The sequence below is a fragment of the Pipistrellus hanaki genome (assembly GCF_964339955.1).
Source record: "Pipistrellus hanaki genome assembly, chromosome: 15".
In the NCBI taxonomy this organism is placed as follows: Eukaryota; Metazoa; Chordata; class Mammalia; order Chiroptera; family Vespertilionidae; genus Pipistrellus; species Pipistrellus hanaki.
In genome coordinates this window covers 23,497,486-23,525,224 of record NC_140517.1, presented here as the reverse complement: position 1 = coordinate 23,525,224, position 27,739 = coordinate 23,497,486, and the positions used below count along the sequence as shown (strand labels likewise).

At 51.6% G+C, this 27,739-nt stretch overlaps 1 protein-coding gene across 5 annotated transcripts; it reads right to left on the bottom strand.

Moving 5' to 3' along the window:
- Positions 1 to 2,038: 2,038 nt before the first annotated feature.
- Positions 2,039 to 25,646, bottom strand: WFDC1 (WAP four-disulfide core domain 1). Of its 5 annotated transcripts, XM_084905539.1 has the most exons (8): positions 25,402 to 25,646; positions 24,940 to 25,130; positions 14,561 to 14,744; positions 10,484 to 10,567; positions 9,373 to 9,510; positions 5,834 to 5,874; positions 4,478 to 4,548; positions 2,039 to 2,479 (listed from the first exon to the last, which is right to left on the bottom strand). In XM_084905539.1, the coding sequence occupies exons 2-8, from the start codon at positions 25,060 to 25,062 to the stop codon at positions 2,476 to 2,478; spliced, it is 645 nt and encodes a 214-aa protein (XP_084761665.1). In that variant the 5' UTR covers positions 25,063 to 25,130; positions 25,402 to 25,646; the 3' UTR covers positions 2,039 to 2,475. The 5 variants fall into 5 exon arrangements, with proteins under 5 accessions (XP_084761665.1, XP_084761664.1, XP_084761663.1 ...); XM_084905538.1 differs by lacking the exon at positions 25,402 to 25,646 and having other exon boundaries at positions 5,834 to 5,871; positions 24,940 to 25,215; XM_084905537.1 differs by lacking the exons at positions 2,039 to 2,479; positions 4,478 to 4,548 and having other exon boundaries at positions 5,525 to 5,874.
- Positions 25,647 to 27,739: the final 2,093 nt, after the last annotated feature.

The following is a 27,739-nucleotide window of genomic DNA, read 5'->3' as shown; positions in this document are numbered from 1 at the left end:
CCAGGGGCTTAGACGGCACCCACTCAGCTGAATTTCACACTCAACCAGCTGAATTTCAAGCAGACAAGTGCCTGCAGGGAGGATTCTGTTCGGGGACTGTGCACCTCCCACCCAGGGTCTATTCACCTGCTCCCAGGTGGAAGCAAGGGACCTTCCCTGGGGTTATAAGATGGGATTTATCCTACACTTTCCTCTTTGCATCTTCCCTTTAGACTGCCTCGCTAACCAGGGTGGGAATGTTCTAGAAAAAGACTCGGGATCAGGCACTTTGTTAATCCTGGCAGCTCAGATGGAAAATGGCCCCAGGAAAGACTGTACCTGTCGTTTACCCAAGGAACAGAGTGGAATTTGGGACAACTGTGTCATTGTTCCTTCCTGTAGAAAAGCTGCTTCAGGGGGAGCCCCCAGGCAGGCCCTGCCTGAAGCCAGGTGCCTGGGGGTGGGGGGCAGTCAATTTTCCGGCCTCAGAGAAGCCCTTTGTCTCTGCAGGCACGGCCCGAGCAGCCCAGGGGCCTGTCTGCTCTGCTTTCCCGTCTTTCTGGTGCCCCTGCTCCTGGGCCCTGTTAGGGGGGACCTCGCCCTCTCAAAAGCTGGCCCCCCACCCCTACTGCTGGGACACAGTCCTCAGACAGCCTCAGAGGCGGTGGCCATGGCTTCTTTTGTCTCTTCAATACGGGAGGTCTTGTGTGGCAAACAAGAAAACTCCAGAAGGGGCGTTGGCGTTGGGAGCAAGGGGACTGGCCTCCTGCAGTCCATGAGACAATGGGAGGAGGGGCCCTGGCTGTCAGGGGCTGCTCTGCCAGCTCCCCCCCCCCTCCCCCCAGCTTCTAGCTTCCCGGTGTGAGCCTGTCCTGTGGTTACGCAAGGTGGCACCGTTGGGGATGGACTCCCTGTTTGTTTCCTTGCCCGTCTCATAAGTGCTCCATTGTTTCAGATAAAAGGCTTTTAAAAAATTAGTTTTTAAAAAGAAAAGAATACAGGTGAATGACCTGAGGATGAGATGCAATCTGACGTTGACAATTAATGGCTTCCCCAAAGTGTTTGCTTTTTTTCTTCCTACAATCGTTCCCGAAGGGCTTCCTGTAATTTGTGCTTCCTAGGAGATAAACTGTAACACTCTACTCCGATGCTGCCGATACATATATGTTCAACGGAACCTGGACTGTTTTCTAAGAGAGCGTGGATAGTGTGCCTGGGTGGGAGCGTGCGGGGGGGGGGGGGGGGGACTGGGACAAGGGACAGGAGGGTGGCTTGTTTTTAAAATATGTGTCCTCAGGCATTGCCTCCACATTTGGAATTTAAAAGGTTGAAGCCTGCCAAACAATTCATCAACACCAATCACCGCAACCTGTTTTTAAAGCAGGTTATGGGCTGAATTCAATCAGTACCCCCATAAACCTATGAGCATATGTGTCCCTGTTTTGAGCAGATGCTGTTGAAATTTGAATTGTGTAACAGATGCCCTCGGGGCCCTGTGTGCCCAGGAGGGGGGCTGCCCCTGGAGTTGACAGCCCCTCCCCAAGGGTGGCCCTGCCCCTTCCTGGAGGTGCTGGGAGCCTGGTACATACTCGACACCCCTCCCCCCGATGGGCAGATTCCATGGATCGCTTGCAGAATGAACATGTAGGCCTCTGGCTCAACAATTGCCAAGAATTCATTATACCAAACTCAGGGCCTCTGAGTGGCCTCACGGGTTCCTGCCCAGGAGCTGTCCTGGTGGGACCTCCAGGGTTGGCACCAGTGACCTCTGCAGCACCCTGACACCTCCCCTCGTCTGACCTTCTTCCCTCCTGTCCCACTTCTCCACCTGTGCCTGTTTTCCCCAGAAACTTCCATAATACGTCACTTTCACCAAATCCTTCTCCCAGGACCCAATTCAGAGAAATCTTAACGAAAACAGCCCACATGTGGCCGAAAAGCAGGGCTGAGCTGTCTCCCAGCAAACCCACCCTCCCTCTCCCCCCGCCAGGAGCCAGTGGCTTCAGCCCCAGTCCGATTTAAGACCATTCGATGGTTAAAGTGATGAATCACGCATGAATAGGTACGTTCATCTTCATTTTATGATGAGCGAATGTACTGGGAGAACGTGGGAGAACGTGGCTATATTCTGAGACTGTGGGAGGCGGGGTGCGTGCCCACCAGAGTCAGACCTGGATGGAGGCTGTAAATGACACAGCACCGAGCTCTGACTTAGAAAGAGCTTCGCATGTGCTCACAAGGCAGCGCCTTCTTCCCAGGTAGTGTCTGTGGAGCTGCAGGGCCCAGTGAGATCCAGGCGTTTCCAAGGCGACAGAGCAGGACCCGGCGCTGGTCAGCGGCTCCCACCGTCACCCAGCCGGGTGATGAAGCCTGTATCCCGCCTCTCGGCATCTCTGGGGTTATGCTCTGCTGAGCTGGGCATGACCTCTGAGGGTCAAAGCATTCTTATACAACAATGTCCAAGGCTTAGCAGAAAGTGAGGAATGTCCTTTCAGATTAGCTGAAAGGGAAGCAAAGAAGAAATGAATATGAGCCACTGCTTAGGCAATACATCACAAATCCATGTCCTCCTCTTCCTCCTTCCCCACCGGACACCAGAACGGTGCCAGCCTCTGCTGAGACTAAATTCTTAACTCACTGAGACGTCCCTGCAGGAACCACCTTACTTAGTTCCTAACACCTCCCTCCCATCATTCCCATTTTATAGGGGAGGAAACTGAGGCTGGAGAGTTGAAGTCATTGCCTAGGTCATGTGGTGGCAGAGCAAGAGTTTGAAGCTGGTGTGTTGGCTCCCAGAAGCCACCCAAGCGGCCTCTCACAATCTGTCCTTCCCGCCTGGCCCCTGGCAAGTGCATGTGTAAGGGTCACAGCCCGCGATGGGTCAGAGCCGCGGCAGGGACGGACTGTTCCTGTCATCGGCAGGTAATAGACTTCCGCGTCAGTCCCCACTGGCTCTAGATTTCCCAGGAGGCCTCACAGCAGAACGCTCTGGAATCTGAAATCTGATGCCTTCCAAGGACATGCTGGGGAAACTGCCTGCTTCCAAGGGCTTGTGTTGGCCTTGTGTCCACGTTCAGCTTTCACAGGGGATGGTGGGAATTAGGTTTTACCTGCTGAGACCCCTCCGGGTGCTGGGGTCCCAGAATCCTTGTGTTCACCTGTGTCTGAGAGCAGAGCCTGTGCCTAACCAGACCTCCCGGCTGGCCTCCTCAGGACATTCTGTTCCCACTCCGGGCTTCCTTGTGGCTCCGCTAAGCCAGCGATTTCTAACCACCGTGCTGTGGCACTCCCGGGTGCCAGAAGGATTTTTAAAACATGCAATGCCTAACTGTTTAGATACAGGTCCTGACCACCTTTCCCTTCGATTGTTAAATAAAAAAATGACTACAGCCCAGTCGGTGTGGCATAGTGATTGAGCGTTGACCCAAGAACCAAGAGGTCGCCAGTTCGATTCCTGATCAGGGCACATGCCCGGGTTCGATCTCTAGTGGGGCTGTGCAGGAGGCAGCCGATCTATGTTTCCCTCTATCAATGCTTCTATCTCTCCCTTGCCCTTCCTCTCTCTCTAAAAATCAATAAAACATATGTATTTTTTTAAAATGACTACAGCCAACACAACAATAACCAGCCAGTGTGAGTGAAACAACATGATACCTGGTGTGTGTTTTTCTTTGTCAGATCGGCAACAATATAATATATTTGTGGTGTGCCACAGAATTTCAGTGATGAGTGTGTGTGCGCCCTGAGATGACAAAGGTTGTCGCTGCTTAAGCCAAGATCTTTCCCGCATCAGGGCATTCTTCTTCCGGCTCTTTTTGCCTGGGTGCCCATTCTCCAGGTCTTCCAACGACAGCAGCACCTCCTCCTCTCAAGTCTTGGCTGGCTCAGATGTCCATTCCTCCCCCAGCTTTTCTCTGCACCACATCGCCTGTCCGCTTCCTTCACACTCCTCGTTGCAGCCTGTCACTTTCTTGCTGGCTTACTTGTTGACTAGTTCAGACTCCTACTGAAGGATGGAGGAGGTACACACACACACACACACACACACACACACACACACACGACAGCAGGAACTCTGTCTGTTCTCTTTACTGCATCACCCTCACAGCTCCCAGCCCACTGCAGGTGCCGTGTGTGACTGTTAAGCACCTGCCTATCGTAGAGCTGGCCCTCAAAAGCATCGTGTGCCAGAGGGAGGGACAGATGTCATGGGACAATGGAGGACTTGTCTGCCTGTTGGATGCATTAAGGCAAAGGACCGGAAAGGTAAGTTACAACCTAGGTGAGTCTTTGGATGCAGGTGTGGAGGGTATAGAAACGCCCGCTGTAACAACACACAGAGTTCTCATCTGTTTACTTTGAAATTATGAGGGAGTTTAAAGTTCTACCCACAGGGTAAGCCTCACTCTCGCCCTCCCACCGGCCAACTTTGGGGTGAAAGCCACCTAGGGCAGCTGGCTGCGTAAATCCCCCCTCCCTGCCACGGGCTCCCACCTACCCCGTCGCCGCTTCATTCCATGTGCCTCCGTCGCCCTTTTCCATGTTCCGCCACGTTCTTAGTGTCTCCCTCTGCAAAAAGAACAGGGCTCTGTCAGGACAGGCGTGTCGATTCCTGCTCAAAGGCTCACCAATCACTGCTAAGTTAAGTCCAGATACACCAGCCTGACTCTGTCTCCCCTTTTCCCACAAACGAGGTACACAGGTCCCCTCCTATAGTCCCTCCCCTTTCCTCACCCACGGTGTGTCCTGGCCCTGCCCACAATTCTGGCCTCATCTGCTGCCCCTCTCCCCTCGCTCACTAAACGCTCCAGCTGCTCTGACAGCTGAGTTGCTTCCAGGAGTCTCACACCTGCTGCCACTAAACACCCACGTGGCTTATTGGTTGAATGTCCTATTTGACATTAGCTGCACGATGGCAGGCACTGGTCTGCCATGTTCACAGACGTAGCCCAACTTCCAGCCCTGAATGAAGAATGAAATAAAGAAGGAATATATATATGCTTAATCAAGATGTGATAGATGCATGGAGGGATTAAATCAATTATTGAATGAAAAGATGGGTGGATGGATATAGATAAATGGATGCATGACTGAATAAATTACTAAATGGATGATGAATGGATAGATGATGGAATTGTTGGGTGGATGGAGCAATGGATAACTGAATGGAATGACAGTGTCAGCCATATTTTCCAGTTCTGTGAATGAAAGTCTCTCCAGTCCCAGGTTCTGATGTTTGGTGTTTACCACGCAACCACATTTGCTGTGAATGCCTCTCGACTCATACCTCCTGGGGTGCCAGGACTTGCCTGCCTGTTCACAGACGCATTAAGGCAAGGCTGGAAAGTTAAGGTACAACCTGGTTGAGTTTTTGGATTTAGGTCTAGAGGTATAGAAGCGCTCACTGTAACAACACAAAGAGTTCTCATCTGTTCACTCCTCCACCCCCCCCCCCCCCATCAGACAACAGGCCTTTTACATTGTTTTCCAATCCCAGCTTCTATTTTGTCTCCTATGAGACATCCCTGAGCGGTTGCCGCAGGCCCTCTCAGTCACCAGTCTAGCGGCTCCTCCACCCTCCAGCCTGCAGCCTGAGAGGGCTCCCGCCCATGTCAGATGCCAACCGGAGGGCTGCCCAGCTGGAGAGACTTTCAGGACAGAAATATCTTGGCGTCCACCCCCACAACCCCAGAGTGTCCTCTGATGGCATAAAGCACCGGCCATGTCCCTCCCTTCTCAGCAGCTTCAAATGATAGTGCTCCTGAGAGTCCCTGGCCTTTATTTTTCTTGTCCACCCGAGAATGCCCGTTGTCCTTGTTAGGACTCTGCAAAGCAACAATGGTTCTTCTCTTACCTGGGTATTTTTGTGAACTGTATGTCTTTGGGACGGCTCTTCTGGAAAACAAGCGAGAGGATTAAACGCCTTTCCGGGATTTAGAAGGCCCAAACCACTTTCAAGCGAATACTAAAGAACTGCTGTGTTTTTCATTCTCGTTCTAACAAGGGTGTTCGGGAGACTTTGCCAGAGGGCTACATGGCTTTGGCATGGCAGCTGATCCAATGCAGAAGCAGATGTGAGAATCCAGTCCTCTTAATTCATATACAGAATTGTAAACATGTAGAACCATACCCTTCCTCTCACCGGTATTATTTTCTGTTGAAAAATGTTATTTTTTTTAAACAAAAAGAGTTACTACATAATGAATTTATCATTGTTATTTTAATGAATTAATACATAAATACTTTTAGCGACCCAGCTTTAGTTTCTAAAATGGTAAATATCCCAGTCATACAGAGAAGTGGTCTGTGGGGGGTCCTCGTTCTTTTTTTTAGTATAAAGGGGTCCTGAGACCAATGATGAACTGGTTGCAAAATTTCAACATATTGTTTAGCAAATATCATCACAAAATATGTTCCCCTGGGGAGTAAATGGTATTGCTTTAGTCCTTTCAAAAGAGATTCAAATGTCATTTCTGCACATGACAAGGTAACTCGAGACTGAATCTTCACTTAATGGCTTCACCAATCCTCTCTGAGCCTCAGTTATCTCACCAGGAAATGGGCATAAAATCAGTACCTCTTCAGTGATTGTGAGGATGAAAAGAAATAATTTCATTTACAACACCTATATGCAAGCATTAGAAGGAACCATATGAAATCGCCATTTTTGTGTGTTCAAAAGCAGTCAACTCTTGGCAATTTCATGTCTCAAATGGTTTCTCCCTGTTGAGTGCCACTAACCCCACCTCTTCCCTCAGCCCCCACTGCAGGGAAACATTTGGGGGAGAGCAGAAACCTGGTCAGAACACAGTATTTCACGTGCCAGTGACAACACTGCGCAGCTCACGGCTCCCCTGCAGTGGCTCAGCCATGTCTGACGGCTGCGCCACCAAGAGATCCCATGTAGGCACCTGGAACTCGTACCATGCTCTATGTCAATTACCTATCAATTCAAAAATCGCCTTCTGACTCGCTGGGCATTTTATTTCCTTTTGTGCTGTGGTCAACCTAAAAACCATCTGGGTGTTTGGGACCAGCTCTGACAGCTCTTGTACAGGCACCAGGGGCCAAGGCGGGCAGCCCGCATGCTGGGGTGGATAGCTTATCTGCCATAAGCCAGGTTCCAGGACCTTTTCCAGGCCCGAAGCTCTCTGTAACATTCCTGCTCCCGCCTCTCCCTGGGATGAGTTTTGGCTGGTCATGCCTGCTGACGCCACAGCCGGCCAAGTCACTTGTCAGAAGGTCCAAGTACTATTCTTCTCACTTTCTAAAGTTAGTCTAAAATATGTAGTTTAAAAAAAAAAATAAAAGGCTTCTTCCCTGATCACTCTGGTTCAACAGCGCCCCTCTCCCCCCTGAGACCTTTGCTCCAAGGAAAGTTGTGGGAATTCAGGGTGGTTTCAAACTCCCCAAAAGCACCAGCAATTCTAGTTAAGTGGTAATCCCCCTAGGCCAAGGGTAAAGATTTCATTTGCATTCCTACCTGCAAGGCTCAGATCTTCCTGTGGAGGGAAGGACACACACACACACACACACACACACATGCACACACACGCGCTCACACACACACACCACAGGCTTTGGAGCAGGTGAACAGGCTCCAAATTCCCACTCTGCTCCTTGTTAGCTGTATGCACTGACTGGGCAAGGTCTTGAACTTGTCCTCCCTTTTCCATAAGACGGAGAGATAGTGGCATACATTCCCTGAGGACCTACTATGTGTCAGGCGCTGCTCTACGGGCCTTTCAAGCCTTATCACTACCCCAGGAAGCAATTACTATCATGACCATCACTAGCTCCTTTTACAAGTGAAAAAACCTGAGGCTAGGAAAGGTTAGGTTACCTGCCCAAGGTCACCAGGGAAGAAAGTCGTAGGGCTCGAACACGTTTCAGTGGCCCTGAACCTGCACTCTGAGCCTACGTGACACCGCCGTCTGGTCACATCCCTCCTTCCGCAGGCCTGAGCTAACACGTGAAGGCGGTATCTCTGAGGCACTCCATCCACCACAGGCATCATTTCATGGTTTCCTTGCTTATCTCTGGCCTTGAAGTGGCTTTCATATAACAAAATGAGCAAGATCGGGGGATGATAAGGGTGGAATGGTTCCAGGCCTTTCCAGTTATGAAAAATGACATTACAGTCTGAAGGACTCCTGACTCGCTCCGCAGCCTTTGATAAAGGCTGCTGCTCTCCTAGTCCGGCGGGTTCGACAGGCTGGCCTGCCCTCAGGGCTTTGCATTTGGAGGACTGCATACCCCGTTTTCCTGAGGTTTGATTTCAGTGTCTAAAGTTTCTGTTCTGTGCTTTGAAGCAAGAGGCATAGCCGCTTAGCCATGAAAGCCCATTGTACAGATAAGGAAAATGGGGCCTGGAAGGTTCTATTTGGGACACACAGCAGGGGCCGGTGGCCATGGGAATCCCAAGCTGCCTGGTGTGGCGGGGAGCCTGCTAGTAACCCAAACAGCAAGCAGAATGTTGGAGAAATCACAATTAAGCCTAATCGGTTCCATTTGCTTCAAAGCTCAGAATTCCGGCGATCAGGATTCTCAAAACAGTTCTAAAGTCTCATCATTTTCTTATTTGCAGTTTTAATGACGCTACATGTGCAATTGATTTCATGTGTATGTCTTTCTCAAAACACTTGAGAGAAATAAATTTCTCAAATCGGGGAAAAGAAAAGAAAAAAGCTTTGGCCGACCACGCGCTCTGACATATTCTTTTGGCCAGCAAGGTCACTGTAATTATCCTTGATCTTGACTCAGGGCAGAAGTGGGGACCTGGGCCTGAGAGTGTGTGGACTCGAGGCTCCAATGAGCTCACCTTTGATGAAGCTGCCCTACATCTCCCCGAAGTTCCAGATTCTTCACTTGCCACACATTTCTTCCAAATCCACACCAAACCTCTTGACCTTACGTCTTGCATGAGGCACATGTGGGTTTTAGGTACTACCATCCAGTCCTTCCGCTCTTGGGAAAATTATGCAAACTAAAGTGATGCTATTCATACTCCTCACCGATTTACTTACAGCCTTCCTCCCCAAAGACAGGCTAATTAAGCCACATCGAATGAGCGTTCTCAGATAATTCAAAACATAGACACACAGATGGATATAAAATCTCAGATGTTTACTGAGGCCTTTATGTAGGATGCAAATGAACCCTCCTAATAACATGAAGTGGCCCCATTTTACAGACAAGGAACCCGAGGCTCAGAGACTGAGCACTTGACCCCAAGGTCAGCCAGCTGGAAGGCGGCGAGGCTGGCGCGGGGGAGAGGATGGGAGATTTGAAAGGAAGGCCAGGCTGGTAGGCCAGAAAGAGCCCTCAGCCAGGCTCCGATATGTGGTGGTTATAGGAGGGTGAGTTGGGCGGGGCTTGGGCACCCACACTCACCTGCTGGGCCCTGCTTGACACACTCCCCGCGGTTGGGGATGCCCTTGGCCATGTCACCTGGGCTCAGGATGCGGCACTCGTAGCCTGAGGGACAGAGGAGTGGCTCCGCCCCGTCCTCTGTGGTGCTGCAGGTCTCCGCTGCGGGAAGGACACATGCCACGGAGGCAGTGAGCACAGTGAACCTGGTATCCAGAGGGGCACCTCTCGACTGTGCTCCAGATTCCAGGCTGAGCCTTGGTTTTCACTCAGTGTCATGTGTGCACATGCACATATGTATAGATGCACACATACACACACAGGGAGCTGCTCCAGCACACTGCCTGCCCCCAAATCTCAGTTCAAAGTCACATCACGTGCCCAAACATATGTTCACTCAGACACTTTGAAACACATATGCTCATGCTTATAGTCACATGTATACACACATATTCACACACAAAAATCCTGACACATACACTCACACATCGCACACACATTTTCACCACCCCCACAAGTCCCAACACACATACTATACACTACACATACAACCATCCACACATATATTCACATGCACACAAATCCTGCAAGCACACACACATTCACACTTACAGTTACACACATTTACATGAACACAGATGCACAAATATTCAGACATACACAGCGGGTTTCTTGCACAGCGGCATACTCTCAAGGACACAGTCACACACAGAGAAGTGTGCAGAATCACAAGCACATGACATACATGAAGGGTACACACTTGAACCCTACAGCTCTCTACGCCCCGGGTGGTTCCCGTCATCATTGCTCCCATCATCAGGAGGCAGCAATCCCCTTACTAGGAGTTTAGGGATCTGTAAACCAGCCCCAAGAACCCTCCCCCTCAATTCTCCACCAGGAGGGGGGCCCATTCCCAGGGAGAGTCAAACTCTGTATTGACCTGGGGATGCTGAGAGCCTGGCCAATCCCCTCACCACCCTCCCCCTGTGTTGGGAGAGGCTCTAAGAGGTCTGAGTATTTGGGGGGCAGGCAGTGTGCTGGAGCAGAGGCAGCCCCTATGATCAGTATTCTGGTGGCAGCTTGAAAGGGGGGATCCTGGCTATGACGTCAGGTCTGGGCTTGATCCTGTAAGTACCTTGTAACACCTCCTTGGGGCCATCCAGGAGCCAGCCGTTGCCACCAAGCCATCGAGGTTTCGGCTCTACCAGCCAATCTACAACTGACAAAATAACACGTGGTTAAATTGAGGCCCTCCGCAGGCAGCTGAGAAATGCCCCAGCCCCTGGGGAAGAAACAATGGTGGTTCTCCAGCATTGCCCTTTCCTCTTAGTAATAGAACTTTGAGTTTTGGCTGGCCACTGTGTGGCTTAGCTGGAGACTACATTTCCCAGCCTCTCTTGCAACTAGGTGTGGCCATGTGACTGAGTTCTGGCCAATGGAATGTGAGCAGAAGTGGTGATGTAACTTGTGGTCTTGCCCTTGCATCCTATGCCTGTTTTCTCCCCTTCGTTTCTCTCTCCCTCTTCCCACAGGCTGGGAGCCACTATGATCTTGTGGAGCAACAAGATGGAGGGAAGCTGGGTCCTTGGATGACTGTGGAACAAAGCCACCTGGCTGCCACGAACCATCTGTCTACCTCTGGCCTATTAATTGAGGGAGAAGTACAATAAATGCCTCATTGGTTGGGCCCCTGAGTTCTGGGTCTTTTTGTTACAGCAGCACAGTTTGTTCTATAACCAGTACATTTTTAACCAGAAGAGTGACCCACGTAGTAGACTGAAAGGTCTTCAAATATCCAAAGCAGGGGTTGAAAGCCCAAATACCTCCCGGAGGCAGGTAGATAATATAAAGGAGGAAATCGGGCCAGGTGGGACAAACAGATATAGCAAACTAGGGAGGGTTTCTGCCTCAGTGGGTCAGCTGTTGGTCAGCTTTGGCCAGCCATTCCCAGTGTTTCCAGAGCTGATTTTTGTTTTAAGCTATAAATCTAACTAATATGAATCTTCTGGTATTTAAATGTTTGGCAATGAGTAATTTAAAAATTTTAAAGCACTTTGGAGAGCAAATGAAATCGGTCTGAGATTACATTTGCTTCTGAACTCTGCTTTAGTCAGAATCAGAAACATGACCAATAAAGCAGTTCATGTGCTGTCTAGAGCCTTTGAAAGTGCATAGATGGGTATTAGTAAAAATGCTGGATCATCCCATAACATGGAGATTGAAACAGCAGGGGAACAAACCCATAATTTGCAATTTCCAAACAAGAGGAATGGCATGATGACATTCTGCAGCCACTATTTCCAATCTTCTGGTTTTCCCCTTCTTCTTCCCACCACACAAGAGAAAATGTTTTCAATGCTATCTTTTACCAATAGGAAACTTATCGATATTTACTGTTTGTATTCTCCTCTGCCTTGGTCAAAGGTTTCTGAGCAGCAGGGAACTGTGCACATGTTGCTACACTTTTTGGAATCCTGAAACTCGGTGAAGGCCTGCCATCCATTTGCAGACTCCCAAAGGCCTGAAGGCCCACAGGCTCACCTCTCTGCTCCTTCACTGGAACTTCCTGGGGTCACCTGCTACCTAAACTCCCTGTACCCCAGCCCTTATCTCAAGATTCGCTTTTGAAAACAGCCTCTCCACCCCCCCCCCCCCCGAGGAATGCAATGAAGTGTGTAAGCTGCTCAGAATAGGGCCCAATGCACTCCATGTCATCTGTTCGTGTAAGATCATGGTTCTCAGTCCGAAGCAATTTTGTTCTCCACGGAACATTTAGCGAAGTCTGGAGATATTTTTGGTTGTCATGATGTGGAGTGGGGGTATTATTGGCATCTGATGGAGAGAGGCCAGGAATGCTGCTCACTAGCCTACACTGCCCAGGTCAGCCCCCAACACAACCTCAAGTCGAATTATCTAACCCCTAGGAGTGCCGAAGGGGAGGAACCTTGTGTTAAATATCATTACCATTGTTATTATGGCTAACTAATGTCTCTTTCTGCTGGCCAGTGGAAACTAGTCATTTTATTACTTTATGAACCATGGGTTCATTGAATAACTTTCAGGAGCCCAGAGACTGTCCTAGATGGTGGGGGATATAGTAATGAATAAAATAGACCAAATTCTCCTTGGGGGTCTGACCTTCACGTGGGGGAAACAGTCAGTGAACACATAAGTAAAACACAATATTTGAAGTGGACTGTAAGGAAAACTGAAGCAGGTAAAGAGGGTAAGGGATGGCTGGAGGAGGGACTGCTATGCAGAGAGAGGATCTTCCCAGATGAAGTGGCCACCTCTGGCGGAGAGGGGAAGTGAGCCTCCTCCAGGGTGTCTGGGATTGGGGTGTTTCAGGCAGTGAGGGGCCTGTATACGGGCCAGGTACTGAACCAGGGGCCCCACAACCCTGCACTTGGGGCCTAAGGCAGTGGACACCTCACGGAAGACTGGCGGAAACTCTAGCTCTGTCTGCTGTACGACCTCTGCAGGTGGCTGGGCTCCTCTGAGCTTCAGTGTCTTCGAAGGTAAAATAAAGCTGACAACAGTCTCTCCACCTTCCGGGACTGCGTGAGCGTAAAACTGCATGAGGTGGTGTATGGAAAGGCCGCCGGGAATGTCAGGGCCAGTTACAGCTTGTGCACTGCGGGAAGCAGCTGGCCTGGACGGCGGTGAGGCTAGAATCCCTGGGCCCTGTCGGAATCCGCAATTCTCAGGAAGGGGCAGCGTTTTTTTACTTCCACACCTGCTTCTTCCACCAGGAGGGGGCGCCATGTCGTCTTTCTTATAAAGGGCCTTGTAGGAGCCTCCTGGTCCTGAGTGCCTGCCCAGGCTCTGAACCAGAGGAAGTGCTCAGACGCTCCGGAGACTGTGATTAAGAGCATCTTGAAGGGCTGTGATCTCACTCCAAAGGCGGGGGGGTGGGTGGGTGGGTGGGGGGGTGGGGGTGGGGGAAACTGTGGTCGCTGTAGCTTTGGCCTTGGGAGGAGAGGAGAGGTTGGGGCTAACCTCTGAGCCACCTTCAGTAATTGAAGCCCATGGAACCCTCAGGTGCTGTCCAAGCAGAACTGGGCGTGGAGACTTTGCTGCCCCCGTAACCAATTAGGGACACGTTTTCTCCATCCAGAGGGGGGTAACTGTCCATCTCCTCCCACCGCCCCCCCCAAGCTGCCCATCTCCTCCCCCTGCCCCCCCCCCCCCCCCGCCGCCGCCCCCAGCTGCTCAGTGTTCCCCACGGGCTCCCTTCCATCCTGTCCTAAACCTTCTCCCCAGAAGGAATCTGAAACTTCTTCCTTTCAAAGATAAATCTCTGAGAACTGCTCCTCCCAAAGGGACTCTGCTTAAGATTACGCGCGCTACTGGTGACCTGCTCCTAGCCCTGGGGGGGGCCCAAGCCCTTCCGAATGGTCAGGCCCGCCATAAGCTGCCCTTTCTCACTTCAGTCCCGTTCTCCTTGTGTTTGGGGGAGGGGAGAGGTTTAAGGAGGCCACCAGCCAGCCCGTGAATTTAAACCCAGGAGTCTGCACCCCCTGCCTCTCTGGGCACCCCACCTGGCCTTCGAAAGGCCCAGGTCTCCATCTCAAATGCCCCCAGGCCAGGCATGTGAGGGAAAGGGACCTGGTGGGTCCGTGGAGAACTGAGGGCCCCCTTGCCACCGATGGGCACACGAGGCTCCGGCAGCCCGTGGCCCAGGGGAGGTGGCCCAGCCTTTTTTTTTTTTTTTTCAGAGAGGAAGAGAGAGGGATAGAGAGTTAGAAACATCAATGAGAGAGAGAGAGCCATCCATCTGCTGCCTCTTGCACACGCCCCCTCCTGGGGATGTGCCCGCAACCCCAACCAAGGTACATGCCCTTGACGGGAATCGAACCCGGGACCTTGCAGTCCGCAGGCTGACACTCTATCCACTGAGCCAAACCGGTTTTGGCTGGTCCAGTCTTTTAAGGAGAGATCTCCCCCATCTTCACAGGAGGGCCATTTCCCCCGGAGCACAGGTTTCCTCTCCGCACTGGAGCTCCCCGAGGGCAACGCGCTCAGTACGCCCAGCTCGGAGCTGGCCCAGCCAGCCGCAGCCTTCCCCCTTCACAGATGGGCACGTCCACCTGCGTTCCTCCCCGCTCCACCTCGGGGCAGGGCCTGGGGGACAGTTCACCTGGTGCCCTCCCTCCTCCCTCGCCCACCCCCACCTGCCGCCTCCCCGTGGCCCCAGCCCGGGGGCGCCTACCTGGCGGGGGCGGCACGGCCTCCAGGCAGGCATAGGCGCAGCCATTGTGGCAGCAGCGCTGGCGCTGCGGGCACTGGGTGTGCGCTTGGCAGGGCTCCACCTCGCAGGCTCCGGGGGGCAGCGAGCGCGGGGGTGGCGGGCAGCGGTCCGCGCGGGGCTGCCAGGGGCCATCAGCCTCCTGGGCCTGCGGGGAGAGGGCGGTGTCAATGGTGCCCAGGGCAAGCCGCTGGGCCTCTCTGAGCTTCTGAGTTTTTCCTGTAAGCACAGCAGAAGCAGCAGGGGTGGGTTGCTCTGAGGATTAACCATGTAATAGCCCCCAACTGAGAGGAGGGCAAGCAGATCCATCAGCAGCAAAAAGGATAAACGAATGTGACCAGTTTGTACGTTAAGCGTCTATCCTAATATATATACACATATACATCACATTCATTTTAAACATGTATATATAACAGGGTATATATGTGTGTATATATACATATAAAACGTACACACACACACACACATATCTATATGCACATATATCTTATAATCCATAGGGGGCTTTAGGAATTTGCAATTCATACGTAGAATGGATAAATTCATACAACTTGGGTAAATCTCACAAACATAATACTGATTGTTTTTAAAAAGCCAGCTTACAAAAGAACACACGATCTGTTTATATTCTAGTTCACAAAGAGGCAAAAGTGTTGTCTGGTGAGAGAAGCTAGGTCAGCAGCCACTTCGTGGTTGGTGGCTGGGAGAGCTCAGGGTCCCCAGAGGCCGGCCCTGCTCTGCTTCTTGCCGGGCCACGTGGTGCAGATCTGTGGCGCTGGGCACACGATTCTTTGGGCCTTTTGGCATTACTATGTTTCGATGAAAGTTAAAAGACACAGAGCTTAGCCTGTAGGGCATGCAGGCACGTGACTAATAAAATAAACAGTTAGAGGGGAGGTTGGGGGAGTTTGTCACACCATGCAATTCCCCCTGGGCCTCTCTGACCCCATCCATACCAGGAACACTGTCCTGCTTCTGGATTTGAAAGTGGGGTGTGTGGAGGGCAGATCTTATACATCCCTACACACACACACACACACACACACACACACACACCACAGTTAGATATAGGAAAGGTTCATTGAGAAGAAACACGCTGGCTTGCCCTGCCCCCTGGCCTATGCCAAAACTGCTCCTGGCATTTACATTCCTACTTATAAACCTCCTCGTTCCCCTGCACACATATTTCAAAATCCCACCCCCTTACTGTCCAAGTAAATAATGCCTGTCTGCACACTGGAGTAGCATGTAGTTGTCAAAACCTGCCCATAATCTGCTTATGAAAGATCACCATGACATTGTGGTTCATGAAGAAATTAAGGTAAAGAACAGTTTGTTTGTTATGCACCTAACTATGTTTTCAAATATACATATGCACACATGTACTATGTATAGATTTGTACTAGAGGCCCAGTGCACAAAATTTGCACACAGGTAGGGCCCCTAGTCCTGGCCAGCAATCAGAGCTGATCAGGGCCTTCCAGCTGCTGTCTGGGGCCTCCCTTCCCCAGCTGCTGGCTGCTGGCTGGGGCCTTTCTTCATTCCGTGCCGCCCCCTGGTGGTCAGCACACATCATAGCGAGCAATTGAACTCCCAGTCTCCAGGTCTAACTTTCAAGGGAACACTTTGCATATTAGCTTTTAGATAGATAGATAGATAGATAGATAGGCAGGCCTGGAATATTTTTTTTGAAGGAGATACAAGAATACACAAGAAACTGTTATCAAGGATTGCCTTTAGAGAGAAGAATTAGGTTCTGAAGCCAAGAGAGATTTCTCCTCATTGCTCACTATTTTATTATGTTTATAACTAGTGCCAAACATTTGCCATGCACATGTTATATTTTTCAATTTAAAGAAGACAAAGCTTTAGAAGTACTTATGAAGAATTGTTAATGACAGGAAAAAGAGAGAGAGAGAGAGAGAGAGAGAGAGAGAGAGAGAGAGAGAGAGAGAGAGGAGGCAAGATACAAAATGGCATATGCCATCTGATCTCAACTAAAAAGACAGAAGGTCAAGGATGCCTACACATCCTTCCCACACAGCTATTGTGGTGGCTGCAAACCCCATGCGCTACTCCCAATGACCTGTAGAGGTCGTCAGGCCACCGAGAGTAGGCCCAGAGGAGTAGCATCTTGGAATTGGTGTAATTACAAGGACTAGTGTTTTTCAAACTTCCTCCCAGGACTCCTCAGCTCCATCCCCACTCTCCAAAGAGCCTGGGCAGGGTTGGTCTCTGGTCCCCACCCCAGCTTCACCCAGAGAATTCATCTTTTCTTCCTAATATAGGTTATTAAATTTGTGAAAAGTAAAAATGAGCACAAAGCCAACACGTGCAGGCAAGGAGTGGAAGGTTTCACGCGATTGGTGGTTCTTCCCCAGAACAAAGGGAAGATGGGAGAATGGGACTTCTGTCTCCTGGTTCAGCCTTTTCACTCTGCCCTGACAGGCCCGGGCCCCCTAATTCCAAGTGCCATTGTGAATAACTTCCAAGTTGCATGCAGGGGGCATAATCCCACACCATTAGCTCTTAATTCATTTTCTTCAGAATTAACGACATTGGATGCATGTCGGGGTCCCACCTTTTAAATCCTGATTGAATGTGACAACTGCCCGGGCCTCCTTCGGGGGTGCTGAGAGTGCATGGTCTGGAGGAGCCGGTGGGTTTTTCCACTCAGCCTGTTTTTATATCAAAGCCTCATTTATGAAATTTAACAGAAACTGGAGATAAGAAATGAAATACTTTCCACCCACCTTCGACGCCCTCTACAGGACCTTAGGAGTAGCGCACGGAGTTTGCAGCCACCACAGTAGCTGTGTGGGAAGGATGTGTAGGCATCCTTGACCTTCTGTCTTTTTAGTTGAGATCAGATGGCATATGCCATTTTGTATCTTGCCTCCTCTCTTTTTTCTTCTATCTCGCCGACTCCCCTAATGACACCCCCAACCGTAGGGGTGTAGAGAGATCAATTTTAGATGTGGCACTACTCCCAGAGGAAAGTTCAGATGTTTCACAGGATTCAGAGAGAACAAAAGAGATAAGCGCCTTAGAAGTCACATCTCCCCGGAGTTATTTAGATGGAGCCTTGGACACAACAGATGGCGGTGTGTGATAAAGGACTGATTTCCCCAAGGGGCCCAGATGAAAGGATGACATGCTTGGGAAAATATTTCATGTTCTGCAAGGTGATATTCAAAGACGGTCCTAAACAAACGATGTTTCCTGGAGTTCTGGGAAAGAATGGGCTTTCATCAAGGAAATAAATAGATCACCCTTCAGTGGCTCCCCAGCCCCCAGGGGAGGGTGGTGTTAAGATCAGACCTGAGCTGCCCCCAACCCTTCCACGTCTCTGACCTCCCTCCCACCACTCTGCCCTTGCTCATTCCTGTCCAGTGCCCCCGCCTTGGTGAGGCCCCTGGAACACGATAAGCCCATCCCACAGCTGGGCCTTCGCATGAGCTGGGCCTCTCTCCCAAGATCCCTGCCTGGCTCTGGCCTTGAAGTAGCTCCAAACCCCTGATCACCATGGGAGCACGGTGATGGACAGACTCATCCGTTTCTTGGTTTTCTCCCCTTATACTGGACTTGGTTTTGTTCCCACCTGTGTCCCAGGCACCTACACTCTCTGCAGCCCTAGCCTGCCAACCTCTCCACTGCTGCTGAGCCTAAATAAAATAACAGCAGGTCAGATCCCCCTGGCCAAATGGCAGCTCACCTTCCCGTCCTTCATGAAAACCCAGAGGAACCGGGATCGTCATTGGTTATTTCCGTTCCCGCTAAGGGACTGGATAGCAGGTCCCTTATCAAGCAGCTGTGGGACACATTTACAGTGGGCACTTTCCTGGGATATCCATGACTCTCTTCCGGCCAATGGCCTGGGGGCTACTTTCCCCTCCTAGGGGAGATGGTCTTGGAGGCCTCTGTGGATGTGCAGAGCCATTCTGCTGCTATTAGGCCAGTAAGTTAGGAAAGTGTCAGCTCTGGCTCCGTTGGTAGGAAGCCCAGTGCTGTGTCCTCCAAAGGAGGCTGGATAAACAGAAAATTGCACATCTGTACCTTGGAGCACCATAGCAGCCTTTGGAAAGGGGACACAGATCTACCATATTAACATACGCACCATATATGTTCATTGAAACCACAAGGTACAAAACAGTAAGAATAAGCCAGACACAATTCCATGCCCTATGTGATTCCCTTTATAGGAAACTAGAGGCCTGGTGCACAAATTTGTGCATGGCGGGGTCTCTCAGTGTGGCCTGTGAGGATCGGGCGAAACCCGCAGTCCAATGCTGCCTGCAGCTCCCACCTGTTGCTTCCGCTCATTCTGACCCCACTGGAACACAATAGGTTACGCCTCATCAGTCCCAATTGGAAGAGTATTGTCACTACAGCAGCCCTTGCCAGCCATGAGCCCTGTATCTGGCGCCCTCCCAAGGGAAGTGGCCAGCGGGATCAGGCTGAAACCAGCTCTCTGACATCCCCCAAGGGGTCCCAGATTGCCAGAGGGCACAGGCCAGGCCTAGGGACCCCACCGGTACATAATCAGGGCTGGGAAGGGACCATAGGAGAACTCCAGGGCATGTCTGGCCTACCTCCCTCAATCCCGATGGGCCAAATCCCAGCAGCAAGCTAACCTACCAGTTGGAGCATCTGCTCCCTGGTGGTCAGTGCACATCATAGCTAGCAGTTGAGTGGACTTAGCATATCATTTGCATATTACGCTTTGATTGGTTGAACAGTTGACCGGTCATCGGATGACTGGACACTTAGCATATTAGGCTTTTATTATATAGGGTGTCTCAAACAGACAAATGCAGAGAGACGGAAAGCAGATAAGTGGTTGCCAGGGGAGTGTGGAGTGACTGCTTAATGGGCCTGGGATCTCCCTTGGGGGTGATGGAAATGTCTTGGAACTAGAGAAAGGTGGTGGCTGCCCAAATGCCAGTGAATTTTTCATTTTAAAATGGTTATGTGAATTTTATCCTAATGAAAATTTCTAAAAAAAAAAATAAAATAAAATAAAAAAAGCAATACCAGTAAAATCCTATTAAGAAAAGAAATGCATGTGGAGTATAACGGCTTCATTAAAGTCCAGGCAAACACACCCTAAAATGCCAACAGAGCTTATGTCAGAGGAAGAGTTTAAATTATTTTTACTTACTTAGGACTGTCTGTCTGTGTTTCTTTACAATAAACATAATTTTTATAATCAGGAGAAAGTTTGAAACCATTTCCATTTAAGGAGAAAGAATCCAATCTCCAGACCCCTCCCAATTTGCCCGAGTCCCTCCCTCAGCCCTCCCCACCCCACTCATTCCATTAGCAAGAGCTTTCCCTTTCGTTGGAATGTTCCAGCAACTTAACGGTCGGGCCAATAAAAGTGCACCCCAGGACTCGTTTGTGTGGTACAGGAAGAAAGCCAATGTTCCTCTGAGCATTATTCGCTTTTCCTTAGGAATTCGGACGTCAAAGAGCTAAAAATAAGTCTCTCCCCAGAACAGAGGACATAGGGTTCCCTGTGCATGGGCGAATGCCATTTCCGGCTGCCCTCCGCACTGGCTCTGAGAGCAGGGTTTGGTGCACGGCTAACGGGACTTCCTGGGAGAGGTGCCCCGAAAACGGGGACCTCACACTGGGGACAAACCCAGTTCGTGCAGGCTGAGAGCAAGACTGCAACCTCGACCAATCCTTGGGTGTCCGCTGAGCACTGCTGTGCACCTGGACGTCTTCTAGAACTTTCCACCCCCTCTATCCTATTTGTTCTGGAAGGTTTTCACGTAATTTATTCATCCCTATAATGGGAACTTCATAGTTCCCAGGCCAACTACGTGCCGGGCCCGGGGCTGGGAACAAGGAGAGCTGAGCTGAACCCGATGATGCGGCTCTGGGACAAGTGACAAACACCAAACAAAAGGTCACACGGATAAAGCACAGTGGTTGTTTTCCTCGGTCACCTGCCAAAGTGGTTCCTGAAAACTAAACCGAGCCACCCGGGAGAGAAGGACCAGCTCGGGAGCCTGAGGGACACGCACGGGCTGCTGGGTCCTACAGGGCTTTTGTGCTCTTCCCCAAAAGACAGTTATTGTGGATGCAAAAAGGCAATAGACAGGCCCGTTCAGGTAAAGGTGGATCTTTATCAGGGGAGAAGCCTGCCTGGAACACGACTACCACCCCCCCCCCCCCCTCGCAAACCGCTTTACAGCTCCGGGGGGACTAAGCGCAAAGGGCGAGCACCCTGGGAGCAGGATGCATGACAAAGAGGTCCCCTTGCTCCTGGCTGCTGCAGCCCCTCACTGTCCCCTCCGCTGGGCAGGCACTCTGGGCAGGGTGCACGCTGCATGGCTGCTTGCTGCTGCCCTGGATGGGAGCTTAGAGGCAAAACAGAGCCACAGCACAGCGACACGCTGGGATCCTTGGGCTGCCCCATCTGCAGGCTGGCGTGGCAGCGGCAATGGGCCCCACCTGGCAGATGCGATGCGTCGAGAGGACCCTGCGAGTTAATGCATGGCCAGCGCCTGGCCTGACGCACAGGAAATGCTCTTATGAGTTTCGTTAAATGCCAGGAAAGAAGCTCCGGACACCAGCTCCCCAGAGCTGACCCTGAGCCCCCAGAAAAGGCCACTAGGCGACTTACAAACATTCCACTCTGTCTTATCTAGCCTCATAAACATTTGGTTCTGCGTTTTTTGTTTTGTTTTGTTTTGTTTTGTTTTGTTTTGCTTTGCTTTGCTTTGTTTTGTTTTGAGTAGTCCAGATGTGGAGAGGGTGGCTCTTTGCCAGGCACGGAGCTCAGGGCTCCCCATGGTCTTCTCACTGGACCGCACAGCAGGCGCTCCAGTGCTGCAGAGGAGGAAACTGAGGCCCGGAGGGGAGAGGCCTCCACGGGGTCCTGTGGGAGCAGAAGGCATGCCGTCCTTTCCGGCACTGTCTGAGCGCCGGGCTGTAGCGTACACCGTGTCCAGGAAATGCCTCGGGCCCGTTGCCCACTCTGCCGCGGGGCAGGGCTTTGAGGTGAGAGAGGTGCCTGCGGCAGGGGGCAGACGGCCAGCGGTTGGTTGGTCATCATCAAGCAGCCTTGGCCCGTGTCCATAGACTGAAACTCCCACCGTGGCTGGCTTTAGCCAGCATGAGAAGAAGCAATAGTTCCCTATAACCTACTATTCCCCCATACGGATACCATCCACATTAGCAAGCTTGAGAGCAGAGGGACTTGTGAGATGTAGAGGAATACGTAGGAAGTGATTCATTTCTCACGAGTGCTTCCTTCCTTTTTACGACTTAAATCTAGCATGATTTAATCTTTAGTAAGGGCTCTGGTTAACTCTCCACGTGAGTCCAACCTGGCTTCAGCGTGCTACTGGGCCCCTGGCCTTGTCCTCCCACCTTGACCTGCCCTCAGGGCTGAAGGTCTGACTCAGCTTGGGGTGGGGGCAGCGGGGGCCGCATGGGAAAGTCCTGTCTCTGAGTGTGTGGGGTCTGCTTCCTAGGACTCTTAACGTCCCTGCTGACCTTTTGCCTGGGAGTTAGAATCGGAAAGAAAAGAGTCCTGGAAGCCATCTGGTCCTCTGCCTTCGTTTCCCAGGCAACAGCCTGAGGCTCAGAGAGGGCAGTGAGGAGCCCAAGGCTGCGTAGCTGGTGGGATGGATTCCTGGGCCAGGACCCTTTCCAGCCTCCCCATCCTCTGAGCCACACGTTAGCAGGCTGTCGTTCCCCAGGGGCTTGCTCTGAGGCAGCTCCTGTACAGCCTCTCCTGTCTCAGCACGGGGCGCGGGGAGGGTGCCGGTGCTGGTGATCACCAGGGTGACTGCCCACCCAGCGAGGGCACCCTTCAGGCACTTGCTCCTGACAATGATGGCTAGACACAGCTCACTCAGTGCCTGAGGCCCACCCCGGCCTGGGTGGGTTTTTTTTTTTAATTGATTTTTAAAGAGACAGAAAGGAAGAGAAGGAGAAGGAGAGAGTGAGGGGGAGAGGGAGAGAGAGAATTGATGTAAGAGAGAAACATCAATTGGTTGCCTCTCATACACACCCCGACAAGGGATCAAACCCACAACCTAGGTGTCCTGACTGGGAATCGAACCCGAGACCTTTTGGTGTACACGATGATGCTCCAGCCAACTGAGTCATCTTGGCCAGGGCCAGGCCTGTGTTTTAAAGAGACTATCCCATCCCCTGAGTACATCATCCTCAGCACCCCAGACTTGCCAGTCCTCCCAGTGAGATGTCTGCGCCTAGGACACCCCACAGCTAGGTGGAGGTAAGACCAGGTGATGTATCGGAAATCCCTCTGTGGTACCAAGTGCTAATACCGAGGAGGATGCAATCATCCTTTAGGCCAGCAAAGAGCATGGAGCAGTGAGACTTCAGAGGCTCCCTCTCCCTCCTTCTGCACACAGCCTCTCCTGTAGGAAGGACTGCCCCCTCAGGGCTCTGCGTCACACCAGTTCTGCCCCAACCCTCAGCCACATGGAGTCTTCTTCCTGGAATGGCCTTTCTCAACTTCTTTGTTTTTCCTTTCTCCAAATTCTTTTTTAATATATTTTCATTGATTTCAGAGAGGAAGGGAGAAAGAGAGATAGAAACATTAATAATGAGAGAGAGAATCACTGATTGGCTGCCTCCTGCATGCTCCACATTGGGAACTGAGCCTGTAATTTGGGCATGTGCCTTGAGTGGGAATCAAACCATGACCTCCTGGTTCATAGGTCGATGCTCAACTGCTAAGCCATGCCAGCCGGGCTCTCCAAATCCCTAATAATTCTTCAAGATCTGGCCAAGGTGTCACCTCTTCCAGGAAGTCTTCTGTGACTATACCATCTCACATGAGCTTTTCTTCTTCCAAACATCTACCCTCAATTCAGCCACTACTACTTTTTTTTTTTCCCCACTCCCAGTATCCTCCTGCATGGCCTATAGAATGTAAGCCCTGAAGGCTGAGATTAGCTTCAATATAGTTTAGTACACCCCATAGTACCTAGGTTCATTAAACAGCCTTTCTCCCATGTTTCTACCTGGAAAACTCCTATTCATCCTTCAAAGCCCCAGGTTGAATGCCCTCAACCCTGAAAAATTCTCCCTGACTCTCCTGGGGCAGAGCTTCATAAGTTCTCCTGTGCTTCCATTGTATTTACCCATAATTTCCCCCACAAGAATGTATTGGGCACCAACTTAATGACTGCTACCTGGCAAGGCATCAGGAATTAAAAAAAAAAAAAAAAAAAAAAAAGAGACAGAGTTAGGCTGTTCCCTGAGGAGCCTATATTCCACCTGGGGAGGCAAGCATCAACTAATTTCACCATTACTGTATTTCATTAAATGTCACCCACATGCACTGACCACTTGCTATGTGCTAAGTAACATGTTTTGCATACTGAGTCACTTGATGCTCACACCTATGCTGAGCGCTGGTGTTATCTCCTTGACCTTCTATGCTTCTGTGCTCCGGGGTGGGGAGGATCTAAGATTGCACCTTCCTCCCCTCCCCCACCCTCTCTCCTAGTCCCCTTCCTGCTTTATACCCCCCCCTCGGCATTTGTCACCAAACTTACTATGTTTTCCTTTTATTTCTCACTTATTTTCTGCCTCTCCTACTGCAGCGTGGACTCCTGGAGACAGGGACCTGATGTCTGTGTCCCCACAGCCAAGGACATTGCCTGGCAAACAGTGGTGGGCAAACACGTTTGCTGAAAGAAACGTATCTTTCCGTCTCTTTCAAATGAGCAGATGAGATCGCCGGTGCTCAGAGAGGCCAAACGATTTGCCTGACGTCACCCAGCTGGTGCGTGGCAGAGCCCGAGTTCAAACCCAGACACCGAGCTCCAGGGCACGTGCTTCTTGTCCTTGTTATGTCAGGCCACCCCTTTGGTCTGCAGTCACCTGTCGCCTGACTGCCTCCCCCACTTGCCTCTGCTGCCCTGAAGGGTGGGAGCTGGTATTGCCATCTTGTGCCCACTGGACCCCCCACCGTGCCTGGCCCAGAGCAGTTTCCAGTAAACGTTTACGGAACGAGTAAATAACCGCACGCATGCATAAGTACATTGTATAAAACGCTGATTGAGAGACAGCGCTCAGCCTTAAGTCCTCGGACCCAGGGGCTGCTTGCCAGGAGAAAGTATCCTCGGTAGGCAAAAGCATGTCACAGGCCCGTGCACACGTCTGATGTTCGCTTCTTTGCTTCCAAGGAGCCCTTTGAAGACGTGAGTTCCATCTGCCCACTGCCCGACGTTGACACTCACAGATAAAGGAAGACACCTGCCCTGCCTGTGTTTTTGGGGAGCGCCTACAGAGCAAACAGCGTCTGGGGGTGGCCCACCTCCTCCCGGCCTCCCCACCCAGGCACTTACTTGGGGTTTCTCAGCCAGCCTCGCGTGCAGTGCCCGTTTCCAAATACTCTTGGCAGAACTGGCTTCAAGGAGCAGCAGCAGCGAGCACAGAACCCAGATGACCTTCCTTCTGCTGCTGCCCATCCTGCAGCTGGAAGAGGGGCTTCTTCCCAGATGCTCAGAGGAGAGGGCCCTGCTGCCAGGTGGGTCCTCTGAATGGGGAGCAGAAGTGTGCATGGTCTGCCAGACGCTCTTAGCTCCCCCTCCGATCATTTGTCCACGCCCAGCACATGCCCCCACCCCCAACCCCACCCCCCAGTGGTGGCCCGCCGCTGCCTGGTTATTTTTAGCTTGCCCTATAACATCTGGCCCCAGAGACTCCAACCAGGCAGTTCCGATGGCAGCGGTCAGCTAGCCAGCAGCAGGAGGAGGCACACTCTCCCGCTCTCCCCCCCGACCCCCCCCCCGCCCCCTTGCACTGACTTGCTTGGAGACGTGGCTGGGAGTGGCCCTGTCACTCTGGAACATGAGCACTTCCTTGCGGTCTTGGGCGGTCTCTCCCCGAGGTGGTATGCTGGCTCCGTGGCCAGAGGGCTGGGTGGGTGGGGGCCGGCACACAGAGAACGCAGCCCAGTGGGATGGGTGGGGATTCCAGCTGCTACCACCTCATCCAAATTTTGAGCTGGGCTGACAAACTCTGCCTGCCCAGAAAAGCTTCTTTGGAAGACATTGCCGTGTGCGGGCTGGCTGAGCACGTGGCCATGGGGAGATGACTCATGCCCTTGAACCTGGGTGTCCTCCTCTCCCATGTGGGCGTGTGCACAGTGACCATGTGTTTCTTGGGAGACTTCAGTGAAACTGCGTGTGAAGCGTCCCACATACACCCTCAGTGTGCTGTAATGCCAGCGTGTGTGTGTGTGTGTGTGTGTGTGTGTGTGTGTGTGTATGTGTTTTATACAGGGATCAATATTTCACAAGCCTTATATTCCATCACCTGTTCACTGCAATCCCAAGACAGGTACTGTTTTGATGACAAGCCACAGATGGGAGGCAGCGGTGTCTGAGGTCAGGCTGATGGCAGAGCTGGGGCTCAATCCCAGCCCCGACTGACCACCATGACACACCGTCAGGGGAAGTGGGAGGGACCCAAGCTCCAGACTTGGATGCACCTGGGCCAGGTCCCCGCTCAGCTTGTCTGCGATGCTGCGAAACGCTCTTCCTCTTCAGCCGCTGCCTCTCAGTTCTTTCCCTGGGGACACTAAGTCATGGTCATGTGTTACAGAGGCAGTAGGAGGGTCATGCACCCCAGAATTGAGCATTTCTAAGGTGGGGGGGCTCTACAAGTCAAGTATCTGTGCCTCAGTGCCTGCCTCAGTGCCTTCCACAGCCCCTGGCCCACATCAGTACCTGGTAATCCCTGACGAGATGCACTGGCTTTCCTCAGTGCATGGCACGGGGCGTGGAATACAGTAGGTGCCCAATAAAGGTTCTTCAATTGAGATATCAGTTCTGCAGCAGTATTTGGACCACACGGACCCAGGTGCCAAGCAGTGACCCGTCAGTTCATTTCTTGCAAACATAAACTTATAAAAATGAGCCTTCAGAGTTCTGAGCACGGCCAGGGTGACTACTTCAGGAACACAGCATCACCGCAGGTTTTATGTGGAAAGTGAAAAAGCTCTGCGAGGAGACATTCACACCCCAGGACTCCCTGGAACACTTTCCTCTGATCAGGGACCAGCAGGATCGGGTCAGACAGCCAGCCTGGGGTTCCCAGTGGGGCCGAGTGGGCAGCCCAGGCCTGGGGCCCTGCACGATATCAGGGCCAAATTCCGGGACCAGCAGCTCCTCCCAGGCTCCTGCCGGGCCTCAGAACGATACGTTCCCAGGAGCAAGGGTCCTATTTTCTCTGAGCTCTGGTGACCTGGGCTTGATCCCAAGCATAGTGGGCTGTCCTCCTGTGAATGAATGGGGCTTCCTGCAGACCTGTGGGCGCGGTTTCCTCCGGGAAAGCCTTGGGCTGGCCGCTAGCCAAAGGGAGGGGGGCTGCTGGGGAGGCCTGCCCGCTGGGGTCCGACAGCTGCTGCCTGCCCAAGGCGTCCCGCCCTCAAAGGGGAGGAAAGTGTCTCCTTGAAAAACATAAAGGGCACAAGTGAAGCTTAGGGCTTGGAGCAGAGGATGTGGCGCCCAGTTGCAGGCCCTGAGAATAAAGCCTGCCCCTCCCCTCTCCCGGTGAAACTCCCCACCTGATCGCTAAGGCCTGATGCCCCTTCCCCAGGAGGGCAAATTGTTTTCTCCCACAGTGCTCTAGAAAAGGAGCAGGGTGGCATGGAGTCATACTTCACGCTAAAGTGTGAATGACTTCCAGCAGAAAAAAACACACGTATGGACAAAAGAAGGAGGACCAGCCCTAACCAGTTTGGCTCTGTGGATAGAGCATTGGCCTGCAGACTGCAGAGTCCCAGGTTCGATTCCAGTCAAGGATTCCAGTAGGAGGTGTGCGGGAGGCAGCTGATCGATGTTTCTCTCTCATCGATGTTTCTAACTCTCTATCCCTCTCCCTTCCTCTCTGTAAAAAATCAATAAAATATATTAAAAAAAAAAAAAAAACGAAGACCAGAGTACACTCATTCATTCATTCATTCATTCATTCATTTGAATGCCTACTATGTGCAAGGCCTGGAGATACTGGAGAGAGCAAAACCAGGCCCAGCCTCTGCACTCATGGGGCTTCAAACGTGTTCAATAAACATTTAGGTGGCACTTTTTTGGTGCCAGGCACAGCTGTGAGTGCTTCAAAAATATTCCCTTATCTAACCTA